General features: G+C 40.2%; 1 protein-coding gene across 24 annotated transcripts in view; it reads left to right on the forward strand.

Moving 5' to 3' along the window:
* Positions 1 to 14,339, forward strand: part of CPEB3 (cytoplasmic polyadenylation element binding protein 3) — a 222,420-nt gene that overhangs the window by 129,071 nt on the left and 79,010 nt on the right. For all 24 annotated transcript variants that reach the window (XM_070610193.1, XM_070610223.1, XM_070610286.1 and 21 more), the window contains one exon: positions 3,305 to 3,423. In XM_070610193.1, the coding sequence (XP_070466294.1) occupies positions 3,305 to 3,423 (119 nt within the window). The remainder of the gene's footprint in view (positions 1 to 3,304; positions 3,424 to 14,339) is intronic.

Raw genomic sequence — 14,339 nt, forward strand, 5'->3', positions numbered from 1 at the left:
AGCTGTTATTACCACACAGTTAGTAAATGTTAGAACTTTGACCCAAATCCAAACCTTCTGATTCCTAGTCTAGATCTCTTTTCATAGTACCACGTGGAATTTCCCTTTTAGTAAATCATTGATTGAATTTCCATCTCACATTGACCTTGTTATTCTTGAAGGGATCTTTTTCTACATTGTTTACTTTGACCTTAAATTTCTGAAGATCAAAAAGGAAATGTGTTTGAAGGCTTCTTCCTTCCTGATTTTTTTTAATACTCTAATTTCTGTTGTCATCTGGGTTTGGTTGACCTTGAGGTATCCAAAGTTATTTTAGTAGGTGAAGGTATCATAAAGTTGTTTTCCTCAGTGATTTTGGGTGTTTATGGTGATTTTGTTTTGGTTGGAAGGCTAAAGTAGGAAGTAGGATTGAAGGAAGTTCTTGGACTTGAATCACACTCCTTGTGTGTAGTGCTAAGAGAATATTGTCGTTACTGAAAGTGGCAGCTTGCTGATCAGGGAGTAGAGATGATTGTTGTAAAAGATCATTTGTTGTAAAGAGTCACCGTAAAATATTACGTGCCATTCCCTGGCAAAGGATAAGAAGTTGTTTGTAGATATTTTTCTTGGTAATAGTATTTGTAGCAGGCTTTTACTTGTGAATCCCAGTTGTTTTTACTCTGTCTACTGCCAATGTTAGCATTTTTGGCTGTGAGATAGGCCTGAGTGAAAATCTCTGTGCTTCTGTGGTAGCTACTCAGCTACTATGTGGAGACTCCCTCCCTACCCTCTGATGCCCAAGTCGAACCCAGTTTGGGATTTGATGCAGAAGATTGCAGAGGGTGGGCAGCAATGTGCAGGAAGGGTACAGTCAGCCTGGTGGCCTTTCAGAGGCAAGGAGCTGGAGAAAGCTCCAGCTCACTGAGCACGCCCATCCCCAGGCCGTTTTATGTGCCTGTGCACAATGTACCCAGACAGGGTCCTCTCCAAGAACAAGATATCCAGTATGCCTCTTAGGATCTTTTTGGAAGATCTGTACCAGGATTTAACTTGGTGAGCAAGGAGGTTTGAGAGGATATGCTAAGACTTCCTCTTGGTGATATTTGCATTTTTTAACCCATTCATCTCTAATATTCTCTTTGGCAAGTGCAGTTAATGTTCTCACATTAAAAGAAAACACAGAATTTTTAATAGATTCCCTAGGGCTTAGTGATAGTTTGATACTGTTTGTAAAAGAGAGAATATGAAGAAATGATGTATTATCTTTTCTAGTTTTACAGTTAGGTTTTATTTTTCTTGCCTGGACATCTGCTGAATCCTCTGACCCATCCAGCCTGGGAGCAAAAGTCCAGGAAACAGCTCTGGGTCCTGCCACATAGGCAACCTCCCTCTTGCAGCTACATCCCCACTCCTGTGGGCTTGGTCTTTTCCCCTGTGTGTGTTGGCTTTTGCCTGTTGCATTGGTCACTCAGTGTGCTGGGTAGTGGTTGATCTTTTTCCTGCTCTGTTTGCCTAGATGCTCTGTAGTAGATGAGGAATTGGGACAAAGGATAAAAAAAGAGTACCCGTTATTTATTATCCTCTGCCACTGTCATTATGTGCTGTCCAGGACTCCAGAGAGCTTTGCTTCTAGGCCAGTCGATTAACATCTTTGTTTAATGGGTGAGAATCTTCTGAATATGAGGGTTCTTATTATTCTCCACCACTTACATCTTTCTGGCATGCAGTGCACCAGGGGAGAACCGTATTGGTGATGGTTTCCTTTAAGGTCAGTACCCAGGACCAGGAGTGGAGGTGACAGCTGAGAGATTTAGCAAAGCTAAAGGGTTTGTAGAGAGGTTGAGTAATTGAATACCAGGCTTACACTAGCTCAAGATGGGCCTTTGCTCAGCTGCCATTCATGAGTGCCAGTGTGGCAACAAGCACCAGATTTGGCCCTTTGAACATGTATTGTCCTCTTTGAAGTCTTTGCTGATTCTCTCGAGTCAGATGCCTTGCTCCTCTGGGCTCCCACGGCACTTTTTGTCCCCACTTATCTCCCTCAGCTTTGTAGCAAGTAGTTAATTGTCTAAATGTCTGTTTCTTCTGCCACATAAGTCTCTTGACAGCAGGAACTAGTCTCACTCATTTCAGTTTTCTCATAATGTATAGAATGTGTCCCACTTGTTAACAGTTGCTCAGTAAATCTTACTGATTCTGTGTGTGTGTGTGTGTGTGTGTGTGTGTGTGTGTGTGTGGAGGAAGATTGTCCCTGAGCTAACATCTGTGCCAGTCTTCCTCTTTGTGCTTGACGAAGATTGTCCCTGAGCTAACATCTGTGCTAGTCTTCCTCTATTTTTTGTGTGGGATGCCGCCACAGCGTGGCTTGACAAGCTGTGTGTAGGTCCACACCCAGGATCCAAACCTGTGAACCCTGGGCCGCCAAAGTTGGAGCACATGAACTTAGCCATTACACCACAAGGCTAGCCCATAAATCTTACTGATTTTGAACTGAACAAAGCTGACTGTGTCTGTGGAAATCCTGCAGTTAGCATCCATGTTTATACATCGTGTACTCTGCCATGAGACAGGAGAGTATCCTTGGAGAAACAGCATTATCATCAGAAGTAACATGTAAAATACACTAGCCTATTGTTGGGCTTTTTTTTTTTGGATAACCTTTGTTGAGATATAGTTCACATACCATACATTTCACCTATTTAAAATGTACAGTTCAGTGGTTTTCAGTATGTTCACAGAGTTATGCAACCATCACCACAATCAATTTTAGAAAATTTTCGTCATCCCAAAAAGAAACCCTGTGCCTATTCTCTCTAGTCCTCCAGCCCTAGGCAACCACCAGTCTATTTTTTGTCTCTATAGTTTTGCCTATTCCAGACATTCCATATAAATGGACTCATGCAATATGTAGTATTTTGTGACTGGCTTCTTTCACTTAGCATTATGTTTGCAAGGTACATCCATATTGTAGCATGTGTCAAGCCTAAAGCTTGGTGGAAGTTGGAGGGCAGGTGCTACTTGTTTCCTGGCCAGTAGTTCAAGAATGGTGAGTCTGCCTGGTCTCATTAAAGATGACTGGATCTATTTAGTGGAAATTCTATAGAGGTCTTCTGAACTTGCTCCCCTGAGTAAATATCTATGAGCATCTAATACAATGGCTGGCACATGAGGGTCTCAGTGGCTGTTACATCCCTGTGTCCTGCTTCAGGTTCTTAGATTATAGTAAGAATTTGCCAAAGTGAAACAATAGATAAATTTTTAATTGGTACTTTGAGTTTAATTTACTGATTCCTCCCCCCACCTTTTTGTTTTTGTTCTCCCCAAGGTTATGCCTTTCTGCTGTTCCAGGAAGAGAGCTCAGTACAAGCTTTGATAGATGCCTGCCTAGAAGAAGATGGGAAACTGTACCTGTGTGTGTCAAGCCCCACCATCAAGGATAAACCGGTAAGTAATATGCAGCTAACTATTGCTTTTCCAGAGCACATGTACAATTGGAATAGCTCATCGCCTCCTTTTTCTAATGGGAATGCTGGTAACTGGGATCCTCTTACCCAGCGTGACCTTGCTATGCAGTAGAGCTGGACTGTTGTTGATGGGAAGCTAGTAACAAATTATTCAGTATTTCGTTTTATACCTTTGAGACTGCACGTAAACAAATGTGCCCTTGTGTTTCACTTTACAGCTCTTTTAAGCTAATTCCTATTCAGAGACTCTGAATTGAAGTAAATAATGCTCTTAGTGGTTTTGGCAGCTGGTTTCTGTCATTATTTCAGACCAAGGACAGGAGTAATTTATTTTTTTTTTAAAAAAAGATCATAATTGTCCATGTTTATGTGCCTTTGAATGCAAGGCATTGTGCTGGGTGGTAACCACAGCTGGCTAAATAGAGCCTTCTGGGCCAGGAGCTTACACTCTAAAATGGATACCTTTAAACAGGGTAGGACAGGGGAAGGACAGAGAACATGGACTCAAAACCATAAATACACATACACTTATACAGAGTTTGTGGTATTTGAGCCAAAGAGTGTGAGTGAGTAAGTCACTGGATAAGAGAGGAAGACTGCTTCTTTTCTCCTGGCAGAGGGTGTTATCAGTGGAGAAGGGGCAAGACTATGTTCAGAATAGAAGAAAAGAGCTTGGTTAACATGGCAGAAGTAAGGATCCATGGGAAGTTGGGACGGGGGTGAGTTTGTGTGTCAAGACTTGATGCTTGGAGTAGGGAACAGAATAAAAAAGTGTTGTGGACCAAGGGACCAAGGCAAGTGTCTGTAATGAGGCCTGAGGCATCCTCTGTAAGACTTACACCAGAGGTGTGGAGCTTGCTTGGCAGCTAGGTTTATTCTCAGAAATGTGCATGGGGAAAGACTTGGGGTCAGACATAGAAGTTCCCGGTTTGAGTCTTGACTCCAGCATATAAATATTTACTTGACTCTGAATGAGTTACCTAGTCCTTGCTGAATCTTGGTTTCCTCATCTATAAAATGGTTCCTCTCTTGGATGTTGAAAGGCTCAGATAAGAGGAAAATGAATGTGAAAGCATTTGCTGAGGTCAGGTACTTGTGCAGACATAACTGGATGGTGCTACATAGTGCTACATATTAGTCCTACATAGTGCTATACAATTCAGGAGAGCAAGGTTAGAGCTTATCTACACGGTAACATCTGTTGAAAGAATGCTGACTTCTAGAACAGGCTTTACAATTGATTGCAAAGGAATGATTCTGGGACTTGACCACCTATAAGGAGGAGACTACAGCGGGTAAAGCAGAAGAGAGAGTTACTAAAGAATGGGGATATTGAGGCCTAGTAGAATAATTGATGCAGAAGCAGCAGCAAAGATTTTAGCAAGTATAAAGGTGCCACTGTAATTTTCAAATTCTGGGGCCATTACCAAATTTTTCTAACAGCAGTTAACAGCATTGGATAGGATAGTTGTAGAGGAGGGGAAAACAGTAGGAAGCAGTAGGTGGGGAAAAAAGAGTAGGGAAATTTTGTTAAGTTTGGTCTTAATTTAAACAGTGTGGAGAGGCTGCGTGTTATGAGGGAGATGTGGGGACTGACTAGAATGGGAGTGTGCAGTGTTTTATCTGAGTAATAAGAAAGCTGAAATAACTTCTCTAAATCTCTTTGGAATAGTGTGAGATTAGAAAGACTGAACCCAATTTGGCAGGGTCTGATGTCTGAGAAGTAAATGGTTAACTTCCAGAGAGCCTCTACCACTGGCACATCAGTAGAAGGGGAGTGGGAGTGAGCCAGGAAGGGTTATGGTGGGATTGTTCATGCACTGTAGGAGAGGATTGGAAATATATTTATATATATAAAAAGGCAGAGGAGTAGAGGCACACATTGAGATGGTTCTGCCCATAGTGGATTAAGAAGCTGTCGAATTGAGGGGAGGAGACAGGAGATAAGCAGTGGGGCTCATGTACCTTGGAAGGGTCATGTCACTGGCTCTGTTTGAGTAGGAGGATAATATGCCTTGTCAGGTAAGCACTCACCAGGACTGGACATCTTTTGAGAGGAGAGTGAGCAGTTGTGGTTGCAGATGGAGGTGGTATGGAGGCCACACCAACACTGTTGAGTGTTTTCACTCTAAACAAATCTCTTACCCTTGACTTGAAGGACTTCTGAAAATAATTAGTGTAATTATCTGTTTTGGAAATGTCTATAGGGAAACTAACTTTCATTGTTTGTGTTTTTACAAATTTCTGCCTTATTGCAGTTTTCGTTTTCTGAGCTCAAGGGAAGCAGTTTTATTGGAGCTTGGTGAATTCTGAATGGTGGCTGCTGATCACATATTTCTTTGACCCAGTCATACTCATAATTTCCAGCATAAACAATTTGAATAAAACTTTGGATGGGAAACATAAAAGTCCCCAAATACCTGTAGTTCTAATGAACTGGATCCTGTTTGGGGTTCCAGCTCTTTGGGCTCCATTTCTGAAACCTCTTTCTTGGCTTCAGTTCCACATCTGCCGTTCCCAGCCTCATTTGGCCGCACTACCCTATCCAGGTTGTGGTACATCCTGCCTCATTTTGGAGTCTCCCACAGAAAGTGAGAGCTGGGTTGAACCTTTGGGAGTAAATGAGGACCTTGGCAATAGCTCAAGGTAAAGTCAACCCTTGAAGCTTGTTCACCAAACCTTCTGAACTGTGGCTCTTTCTCATTTATTCTGCTTCTTAGCTTGGCTGCCTTTCAGGATCCTAGTGCCCTCATTCTGTTGTTTAGCTCTCTTTGATCCTCCGTGGGTTTCTCCTTGGAAATACATCATGTTCTAAAATGAACTCAGATTTTCTATCTTTTGTTCTTCTCCCTTACCCCTTACCCCAAATCAAACCCCCACTCCCTTTGGGTGGATTAGGTTAATCAGATTGTTTTCCTAATCCAGAGCCTGGTAGAAAGTTCCCCTCACTTATCCTTTCTATGATCATGTTTGTTTTTTAACTTAAACAAATCCCTAATTAGTGAATTTTAGGTAGTGTTAGGGAGATATTTTTGGTCAGTGATTACCTTTCATTAAATGGCTCCACTCAGACTATTCTACGTATAGATCTGATCCTGAAATATGGCAAAAGAAACTGTATTTATAGCCTGGTTAATTGAGACCTCAGTCCCAAACAATGGGAAGACAAATTGGCAAGAGCAGGAGCCATTGTAAATCTTCTAGATCTGTGATATTTTTTCCTCCTCCAGCAAGAGGAGTTGCGTAGTTCATAGTCCAAGGCATCCCAGAGGATAGCTGTGTCTTTGTCCAGGCTTCCAGTGAAGTGGACAGACGTAGTGACAGTGGTCCGTCTTATTAGGGTGACTCCACTTTTTGAATATATAAATAGACTGAACCTGAAGTTTTAAGACAGCAAACTGATAGAAGAGGAAACTTAAGAGAGTCTAACAGATTTAGCAGCTGAAGAAGAGTAACCTTGAAAAGGAGGTAAGGAAGGAGATGTTTATGGTTCTTACCTTCTATAACACTTTGGCCAGAGATATGGGATAGCAAACACCTTGAAAGGAGTATTAGAAAAGTTTCCTACTCCTTCTCCTTATGATTTATAGCACAATCACAATTTATAAAGGTCCTGAAATATGACAAATTGATTTTGCTGTATATTTAAAAATTGTTTTACCAAACTGAAGTGTGCTTATAAGCTCAGTTCATTAGGTTATTGCTCAGGTAACATGATCATCCACTTAAAATTTGAAAAACAAAAATTGAAAAAATTTTGGGAGCAAGGAAGCTGGAAATAGAGGCTGGTTTAATTCTTTAATTTTTAATTCTGTCCAATCTGTCCATCATTCTGGTCTTTGCTACCCCCATTTATATATCAATGGAATCTCTAGCAGTTTTAATCACTCCTCTTTAGTTACAAAAAGAGTCCAGATCCTTTGCCTGGAATTTAAGATCTTCTAGCCTGACATCAAATGTTTTTCCAACCTTACGTTTTTCTGCTTTCCTTCTGAACCCCATGTTCCAATCAACTGAACTATTTCCTCTGCCATCTCAGTTTCTAATTCCTACCTACCCTTATTTTAAGACCCCTCTCACATGTTATCTCTTTCCTGAAGCCTTCTCTGATCACTATGCCATCTATAGCAAATCATACCAGCTATTATAGCTGTCTCCAGTCCATATACACCTATCTTTTTAAACAGTGTGCCTCTCTTCTTTCCTTCCTTCAAACCACCGTTGAATGCCTACTGTGGGCAAGGCATTGTACTGGTTACTATGAATTAGAACTTACTATGAATCGCACATAAAATCCTGTGTTCAAAAAGTTAATAGTGTAATGAGTAGATAAAACAAGTATATAAATACACAGATCTTATAGAGACTGCACATAAAAGGTTTTCAAGTATTTGTCAAATTAAGAAAAATAACAAATACAATGAAGATGAGATATAGACTAAGTACTTTGGAGAGTTTATATACACCTGGAGTGATGAAAGAAAGCTTCTTGGGTGAAGTGTCATTTGAACTAGACCTTGGAGGATGAAGAGAGTTTGGAGATTGGCCAGGAGAGGGGTGGAGGTGTGGAGGGGTAGAGAAATAGACATTTCAGAGAAAGGCAACAGTATGAACACAGAAATGAGAAATTGTGCAGTATGAATGAAGAACATTTAGGTGGGTTAGATGGAGCACAAATATATGAAAGGGGGTAGAGAGAAATTAAATTGAGAAAAATAGGGGGCTATGTTTTATAGGGCATCTTGATTGATGGCCTGACTCCTTGGATTTGTGGTATATTTATTCAGACTTTTTCATTCTTCACCTAATACCTCCTAAAATAATACTGTAATTTTATCTTGGGTCGGTCAAATCTGGTTTTGTCATATCTCACCTTGGAAATCTTCAGCACTTCTGATCTTGTTGATTTATTTATTTGTTCTTTGATTCCATGATCTAAATTCGTGGTTTGGACACCTGTCATCATAGGAATTTCTCCAAAGAAGGAATTCCTCCTCTAAAATGAGAAAAGTACTTCCTGTTCATAATAAATTCTATTTTTTCCCCCTAAGTCTGTGAATTTGCAAATGGGTCCAGAGTTTCTTAGTGTTTGAGCGCTTGGAAGCTGTTATTCCTTTTAGGGAGGTCTAAAAGATGCTGCACTTCCAATGTACCATATGGTGTCGAGTGGATGAAATAAGCCAATACCCTTCCCCTAAGGGATCATAGTCAGTGTTTTCCAAAGTGTATTCTGAAGAACACTTGTCCCATAAAACACAAGTCTCTTGAGAGGACCATCAACAAAAGCTTTGCTTGTAATAATAGGAGTCATTTATTGAGCATTTTCTATCCATTTCTTTGTGCATTTTATATTGATTTTCTCCTTTAATTAAAGGTTACATAGCCAAAAATATTTGGGAAACATTGATATATTAAGGTTCTGAGAAGTTTTGCAGTAAATAAATTTGTGTAATATTGTTTAATTCAGCATATTGTATACCTCTTTGGGAATTATACTTGTGAAGATTCTGGTGGAATTAGTATTCCATGAAGCTCACTCAAAGAATAGGCTTCTTCCCAGGAAAAACTTAGGTAATTTGAACTTTGATGTGTACATTCCTCTCAAGAGTTTTAGTGATCAGCATGCCAGTAACAACATCCTTGTCCTAGTACCATGGAGCTGAAAATACACATTTATGTAGACATTGGACAAAATTGTCTGGCTGCAGAGCACGATTGCCTGAGGCTATGAACCTGGCAATTAAAGTAGTTGAATATAGTGCCAGTTTCACTGCTAAATCATTTTCTTGAGCTTTTCTGTTAGTTTTGTTAGTAGGTTTAAGAAGAATCTATTGGTTATTTCTTAATGCACTGAAAATGGGCGGAATGGGTTTGGAAAGAAGAGAGAGGTTAATCACTCACAAATAAACATGCATTTTGACTTGTCCGGGAGACTGTTAGGAAGCACGACTGGTAGCCAGTAACCTGGAGGATGAGATCCTTGCAGCCTCATGACGTCAGATAGTGGAAAGAATATATATAGACTTTCGGTCAGATAAACCTAGGTTTCAGTCCCGAGTTGACTTCACTCTTCTGAGCCTTAGTTTTCTTGTCTCTAAAGTAAGGTAGCATAATGGTTACGGTGAGTTTAAGTGTGAGAGTGTGTGTAAAATGCCTGGCACAGTGGTGCAGTGTAGGTGCTCAAAAGTGCTGGTTTCTTCTTTCTTTCAAAAGGGAATCATCTATGATGCTTACACTTTCTAAGTAATATGAAAACATCATTAGTGATGATGAGCAGTAGGTAATTCTGATCACTGAGTGGATCACCTGGTGGCATCAGAAATTTGCTCTGATTAGGCCCAACCCTGGAGCACCCACTGGTGACCAGACACACTGTATTTCCATGCCCCTGGAAGATGGCTTTCAGGTTGGAGGGCAGCTGCTAGGCATCTTGCAGTGTCTGCCCCTCAGGAAAACCTTTATTAATTCACCAGAACACTGATGAGCACAGAGCACTCGCTAGGGATTGGGCACTGTGCTGGGCAGTTGGGACCTGTGCAGACATATGGTCTTAGCCTTAGAGGACCCTGAAGTCCAGTGGAGGGAAAGAGACATGTGAATAGTAAGTGAAGTAAGGAGTCACAGGTGCTATGATAGAAGTGTTATAGGAAGTAGTTGTGGGAGGGGGGCTCAAAGGGCAAAGTGGTCAGATGTTCCTGAGGGAGTCAGGAAAGTCACCAGCCTTTAGGAGGAAGGTATTCCCTTGAATCTTCCAGTTATGTGTGGGTATTAGTCATAAAATTTAATTGATAATGGCTTTATTAAGTCAAGCATAGAGTAAGGATATACATCACCGTTTTCAGGGCACAGTTTATGCATGCTTTATTTTTGTACTGTGTACCCTTATGAAACAGTATACGGAATGCTGTTTGAATTGTTCAGCAGTAACTGACGGTCCCAAAGCGGGCTGTAAGCGTGCAGTTTCTGCACATCAGGCAGCTTGGTGCAGATGGCAGGGGTTTCCTTTTCGTACCTGGACTGTTTCCTGGTCCTGGGGCATCCTGGAAGGCCACGAGAGAATTTCCTAGGGTTACTTTTGGCTCCCTGTCTAGGAAGAATCCTGGCTATTTTGACAAGGCTCTCTGAAGCCTGTGATCTGCTTGTGTCTAAGGAATGGGAGGAATAGTCTGTGTGTGAGAGTTGCAGCTTTTTGCTTTGAGGCCCAATGGAGTTCTGACTGGAGCCCCCAGAGCTGCCCAGGGTACAGAAATCTTTCCAAGGCCAACAACTCTGATCAGCTATTAGGTTCCTTTCTAGCCACTTTCCCCAGAAGATACAGGGAGGGCGCCTCCTTCTCCTCTCCATTGGGTGGAGGGCAGCACTGAGAGTAATAGTAGCATCTAAACTGCTGGAAATTGGCTGACCTGTTTGTTAGGGAGCGATGTGGTAAAAATTAGGTTGAAATGAGATACTAAATATGAATGTACTTTGAAGAGTCCAAACCGCAATTATTGCTGTTGTGGCTGTTAGTTTTGGTGGTTAATAATAAAATAACTCCTTACACCATGGAAAAGATAAAGATGCCTCACAAACCACAAACTAGTTTATTTGTGATACTGTGGGGCACTCCAGTCATTCTGTGAGGTCTGTGATGCTTAAAATAGAATTGCTGACAGCTGGGGTGGGTCTGAGTTTATTACCACTACAGCTGAGCTGTTGCAGCTGCATGTCAGCAGACCTAGGTTCAGCTGACTCATCCTGGCTGTCAGAAGAGCCGGGATGCTGCTACTTGTTGGGGAGAGCAGTCCTGATGGTTCTGCAGTATGTATTGTTTTTCTCATTCATGTAGATTGAAAGGATTGTAGGATTAGGGAGAGAAAAATGGAGACTTTTTCCTGAGGAGCTTAGGTAGGAGTTTGAAGAGTATTGAAACGAGGAAAAAGGAAATAGAGGGGTGGGGAGGCTGAGCCATGTGCTTTATGGGAAAGAGAACAAATGACAGCAAGGGGTTTTTGGTCAAGTAGTTTCCTGAGCTGGCCACTAGGTTGCCCTGTTGACTCTGAACAGTTTGGTTGCTTTTTGGAGCTGCCTTGAGACAAACAGATGAAAAGGAAGGCATTGTGAGTAGGACATTGATGTGCTGGATGTTTGTAACCAAAGGAGATGATCTGACAAGGATGAAATACAGGGTGAGATGTTCAAAATGAGCTTGATAACATTATTTATTGGTAGGTGAATGTCTAAATTCTAAATACAGACATGCATTGCTTAACAATAGGGATGTGTTCTGAGAAATGTGTTGTTAGGGGATTTTGTTATTGTGCAAACGTCATAAAGTGTATTTCTGCAAACCTAAATGGTATAGCCTGCTGCACACCTAGGCTGTATGGTACTGATCTTATGGGACCACCGTCGTATATGTGGTCTGTTGCTGACCAAAACATCATTATGTAGCGCATGACTGTAGTGATCTAAACAGAGAAGTACAGAGCTATAGGGAGACTTGGTCATGTTTGGCAACTTGAAGCCCTAAGGATTGTGTTAGAAATTGTTCTTATTAAAACTGTATGTTTTCTAGGGGGCCGGCCCCGTGGCTGAGTGGTTAAGTCCGCGCGCTCTGCTTCGGCGGCCCAGGGTTTCACCAGTTCGAATCCTGGGCGCGGACATGGTACCACTCATCAAGCCATGCCGAGGTCGCATCCCACATGCCACAACTAGAAGGACCCACATCTAAAAGAAATACACAACTATGTACCGGGGGGCTTTGGGAGAAAAAGGAAAAATAAAATCTTTAAAAAAAAAAACTATATGTTTTCTCTTATCCTGTTATTAACGATACAATAAAAATGCATTTGATATTTAATTTCAACTTAGAGACTTTCACAAATTTTCATTGAAATTTTCTTTTTAGGGAATTATGTTTTCTTATAGCTTCCTGTCAAAATAAATGACACATGTTGCATTTCTTAAATTTTTTCCTAGCACTTGGCCTAATCTTATCCCTATTAATGACTTTTAGTTTTAGATTTAACTAGGATGAAACTTTAGTTTTTATATAGGACTATAATTAGATATTTTATTCTTTATTGATAGCAAAATAGTCAAAGTAGTTTGGTAGCATCTCTTTTGTGCAGTTTAGTCAGAAAACTTTCAGTTCTTTGAAGAGCTATCTATTATTTAAATTTACTATATTCTTAACCATTTAAGTTAATTTCTATAGAAGCAAGCTTTTTAGAGCAATAGCAGGAAATAAGTGAGGAAAAGACCTGGATTGGAGTGAAGTTTCTAACAACATTTTGTTCAACTTATTATGCCGTATTTTGATACATACTAAGAGTAAGATATAATAAGAGGAGTATTATCCAAAGTGTGGCTATTAATAGGTGTTACGCAAAAAATATTTTCTGTGGAAATAATTTTGGAAATGCTGGATTAAACAACATTTGAACAGATTTCTTTCCTGTAGAACTTCTTAGAGCCTTTATTTGATATACACCAGTGGGTGCCATGAAACTCCAAGAAGGAAGAGATGTCTATGACTTTTCCCAAACCCTAGGGACCTGCACTTCACAAAACACACCGTGGGAAACCTCCAAAAGGAAAATTAGTGCTTTGAGTCCCAACTGTTGATACCATTAATGTTATGTTCTTTTAAATATCTTGAAGGCTGTTAAAAAGTCACTATATGGTATAAATTAGTATATTTATACCAGCAGACTTTGTTTGGTTGTTGCCTTTGGAGATAAGCAATTACACAAAGCAGATTATTAATTCAGAAGATGAGAATTTAGAAGAAAAATAATTCAGTCAAAAGTAGGTTTCATGGTCCTCACGAGAGCTTCCACAGGAATATATACTTAAAAAAGAAACTAAAGAAAAACGATTTTTGTATTTTCTCTCATACGAACTTATGAAACAGACCATTCTATTGTGAGCTGTGTGTAAACTAAACCTTTCTGGCCAGAGATCACAGACTGGGGCCCACAGTCTAGATCTGGCCTGCAGATAGTTTTATTTAGCCTGTACAGTGATTTTAACATTTGATTTTGATTTTAACATTAATTCCCAGCATTTTAAAATGTTGAAATTTTGCATAAAAATCTGAATTTTTAGCTACTCTTGAAAAATGGATGTCTGACAACACATTCACGAATAACCACTTGCTGGAGCTAAAAAGTGTCTGCTTCTTTAAAAGGACTGGATTATTCCAGTGCTAACTGCCTACTAACTATTGTCCTGGTGTCTTGACACATTTATGCTACGTGTCCTATCCTACAGACATTTGGTTTTGTGTAACTTCTGCTACAAGGTCACGGCTTGGCCAAAGGGCTGGTGGGTGCTGTCTTCCAGATGATAGCCTCTTCCTAGAGTCATCTTTGTAAGCAAGTGTAGCCAGGATTCTGCAGGAAGGAGTGTTGGAATTGTGTCAGGCTCATTTAAGGAAATCTTCACCATTCCTAGTGATGTCCCTACGCTTGTCTTCAGGATGTTGAGGCTTTTACTGCCCAGGGTATTGTCTATTTGATATCATACTGGAAGAGTTGTTTTACACACAACACAGAGTAATCTCTGTATGTGTAAAAGTTGTATCGCTGGGGGAAATTTCTACTGAATTAGGACAGAGTTCTAATTTCATCCGTTATCAATAATAATTATTAAAGAAACAGAGATAATAAAAAGCAATTCTTTTGTTTATGTTCTACCCCTTTCTATAAAATATTTGAGTCAGCTTATGAAGTATGGTATTAAAAAATTAGAGAAACATATATGTATGTATATATAAATCAGGACCAGGAAATATATTCAGGGAGTAAGAGAGATATAAAACATGGATATCAGGCCCTGAGTTCTGAGAATAAACCTTAGAAGATGGAGAACATGCCCTGTACGTGAGTGGGCATTTTTTTTTTTTTTTTT

The sequence above is a fragment of the Equus przewalskii genome, chromosome 1, assembly GCF_037783145.1.
Source record: "Equus przewalskii isolate Varuska chromosome 1, EquPr2, whole genome shotgun sequence".
NCBI classification, from domain to species: domain Eukaryota; kingdom Metazoa; phylum Chordata; class Mammalia; order Perissodactyla; family Equidae; genus Equus; species Equus przewalskii.